General features: G+C 50.4%; 1 gene segment (V, D, J or C); it reads right to left on the bottom strand.

Annotated features, from left to right (window-relative positions):
* Positions 1–852: 852 nt before the first annotated feature.
* On the bottom strand, positions 853–2,320 carry LOC122488347. The segment is given in 2 exon segments: positions 853–1,286; positions 1,396–2,320. Coding segments are annotated over 2 exon segments (483 nt in total).
* Between the last annotated feature and the right edge of the window lie 434 nt (positions 2,321–2,754).

The raw sequence follows: 2,754 nt of genomic DNA, 5'->3' as shown, positions 1-2,754 counted from the left end.
CACCAGCTGGAACCCTCCGATAGCCCTGGTGGGGGCATCATGTGGCAAAGCTACTTTGGAAACCTCAGAGTCCCAAATGGCTGATAAAACTGTCATTCAGATCTTCTCTGAATCACTTCCTTTCACCACCTTCTCAAGTGGAGTTATATTTTACGAAAACCAAGCTGGGCTTCTATTAAAAAAAAAAAAACTAGAGAAGAAAGAAATTAAACACAGAATCGTCAAGAAATAAAAAAGGAACAGAGGAACATATGTTAATGTGCATTGTTGTGGCTGACGGTTGTTCTGGACAAATGATATCAGTGGCAATAGTTACTAAGGATTCTAATGTGTTTATCTTTATGGCTGGTAGCTACATATGGCCTTAGCGGTGTTCCATATCGGCTGGCCCACCCCTGGGCAGAGCGTGGCCCGAATTAGTGACACTGAGTAATAGTTTATTATAAATGTGCTGAAACTTCATAGTTTTACAAAAGGCTATGTCACTATACCTGAGTCTAAGCTCTGACATTCTATCCCAATTATAGAATCTGTTTTTAAAAAGTTTATTTATTTTGAGAGAGAGAGAGAGTGCTAGTGGAGGAGGGGGCAGAAAGAGAGAGAGAGAGAGGGAGAGAAAGAATCCGAAGCAGGCTCCTCACTGTCAGCACAGAGCCGGTGAGAACTGTGAGAACATGACCTGAGCTGAAATCAAGAGTCGGATGCCTAACTGACCGAGCCACCCCGGCGCCCCTAGAATCTTGAACTGTATGAAGGAATCCCAGAAGCACAGGAGCCAAAATTATTATAACCCAATAGATGTTCTGGTATTTTGAAGGTTATTTCTTGACCTTTTACTATCAGAAGAAGAGCCTAAGTCCCAAATCCACATGTTGCCCCTGATGAAGAAGAAGCAGGCAACTCCTTTGTGCGGGGATTCTGTGAACTATGAGAAGTAAACACATGAGGTTGGTGAAGAGGAAGGAGGTGGCTGTGCCCCACTGTGGTAGGGCTGCTGGCACAGAGGTACACAGCTGAGTCCCCCGGCTCCGCACGCTGGATCTGCAGAATGGAGTAGGACCCCTCGGACCTGTTCACCTGGAACCGATCGTTGCTGGGCATCCCTGAGGAGTCTACTTTGTCCTCGTTTTGGAAGAAAACGAGAAACTCCGGGCCTTGCCCCACGGCCTGTCGGTACCAGTAGAGGCCAGCATGACCAGAAATTGGGTCACACCTGAGGTCCACGTCCCGGCCCCTCTTTGTGACCTTGTGCCGGGGGGACTGGAGGACACCAGCTCCTGTGTGACCTGTGGAGACAAAATTGGGAACAGCGAGGAGGAAATTGACTGCAATCATTGCATGTATTTATCCCTCACGCTCACACACATGCGCTCACTCGGTTTTCTGAGGACTCACCTGCCCCCAGGAGACAGAGGGCCACGCAGCAGAGGAGTCTGGTGCCCATGGCAGGGTCAGGACAGGGCTAGGATGTTCGTCACATCAGGTTCTCCTGAGCACGAGCGGAGGAGGAGGGAGGCCCCTCATCCACGCAAGGGAGTTGGCTTAGTGACATCACTGAACCTCACGTTCAGCTGCTATTAATGAATTAAATCTAAGGTTCCAGCCACCTCGAGATGCACCATTCTATCCTGACCATTAAGGAAGAAAAAAGATGAGTGTCGCTCATATTCAGAAATGTTAAAAGGGAAAAAACTGTGAGGCATAGAATGAATGGAAACTGATCATTCGAAAGTAGATGGACACGGATACGCGGATTCTGTTCAGTCCACTGGTCGTGAGCCCTCTGGCCACAGCGCTCAGCTGCTGGTACCCTCACTGGGTGTGTGGCCTTCCCCTTGTCTTGTGACTTCTCCGTGTGTATGTGTGTGTGTGTGCATGGCACCTCCAACCTGACGGCTGGAATGCTGGCCTCATCACCTCCCCCTGCATGCTTCTATTTCGACCTCAGCCCTGCGTTTGCCTAGTCGAATCCACGGTTTGGGTATGGGACTTGTGGGGGCTGAGGCGGCCACATCTTTGTCCGGAAAACATTTCCAATTCACAGTTCAGTGCTGCGTGATGTCAGGCTCCACAGATCTTCCTAGCACTGCGTCCAGTCTGAAGATGGTCCTCCCAGTGACCTTGTGGTTCCTGCCCCTCCTCCCACACAAAGACGAGCAGACTGTCCTGTATAATCTGGTTCCAGCATGTGTTAGCTCAGCCTGTGCACAAGGCCATCAACCCCCGCAAACCTGAGCCTCTTCATCTGTAAAGCGGGTTAACACCCCCTCACAATGTCTTATGAGGAGGAACTGAGAGATTGTGTAGTTTCTAGCAAGTACCCACCCCTTTCTCCCTCTGGTCTTGTCTTGTGAGGGAGTGTGGCTGGGGCTATCAGACCTCCAGGACTATGAGTGATGGAAACACTGTACTCATCAAGAAGGAGTTGGAGTCGAGAACGTGGGAGCATCAAGAGGCTATTCCGTTCCCGGTCAGGGAAGCTTTTCTTCTGGGGCATCTGGGTGGCTCAGTTGGTTAAGCAGCCGGCTCTTGGTTTCTGTTCAGGTCAAGATCTCGTGGTTAGTGAGTTCGAGCCCTGCCTGAGGCTCTGCACTGACAGCCCGGAGCCGGCCTGGGATTCTCTCTCTCTGGCCCCCACCTAAACACAACAAGTAAATAAACTTTTTTTGTTTTTTAAAGGGGCTGTCCGGGGGCGCCTGGGTGGTGCAGTCGGTTAAGCGTCCGACTTCAACCAGGTCACGATCTCGCAGTCCG

Source organism: Prionailurus bengalensis, chromosome A2 (assembly GCF_016509475.1).
Source record: "Prionailurus bengalensis isolate Pbe53 chromosome A2, Fcat_Pben_1.1_paternal_pri, whole genome shotgun sequence".
NCBI lineage: Eukaryota > Metazoa > Chordata > Mammalia > Carnivora > Felidae > Prionailurus > Prionailurus bengalensis.
The sequence above is the reverse complement of the archived record's forward strand: the minus strand, read 5'-3'. Positions and strand labels throughout refer to the sequence as shown.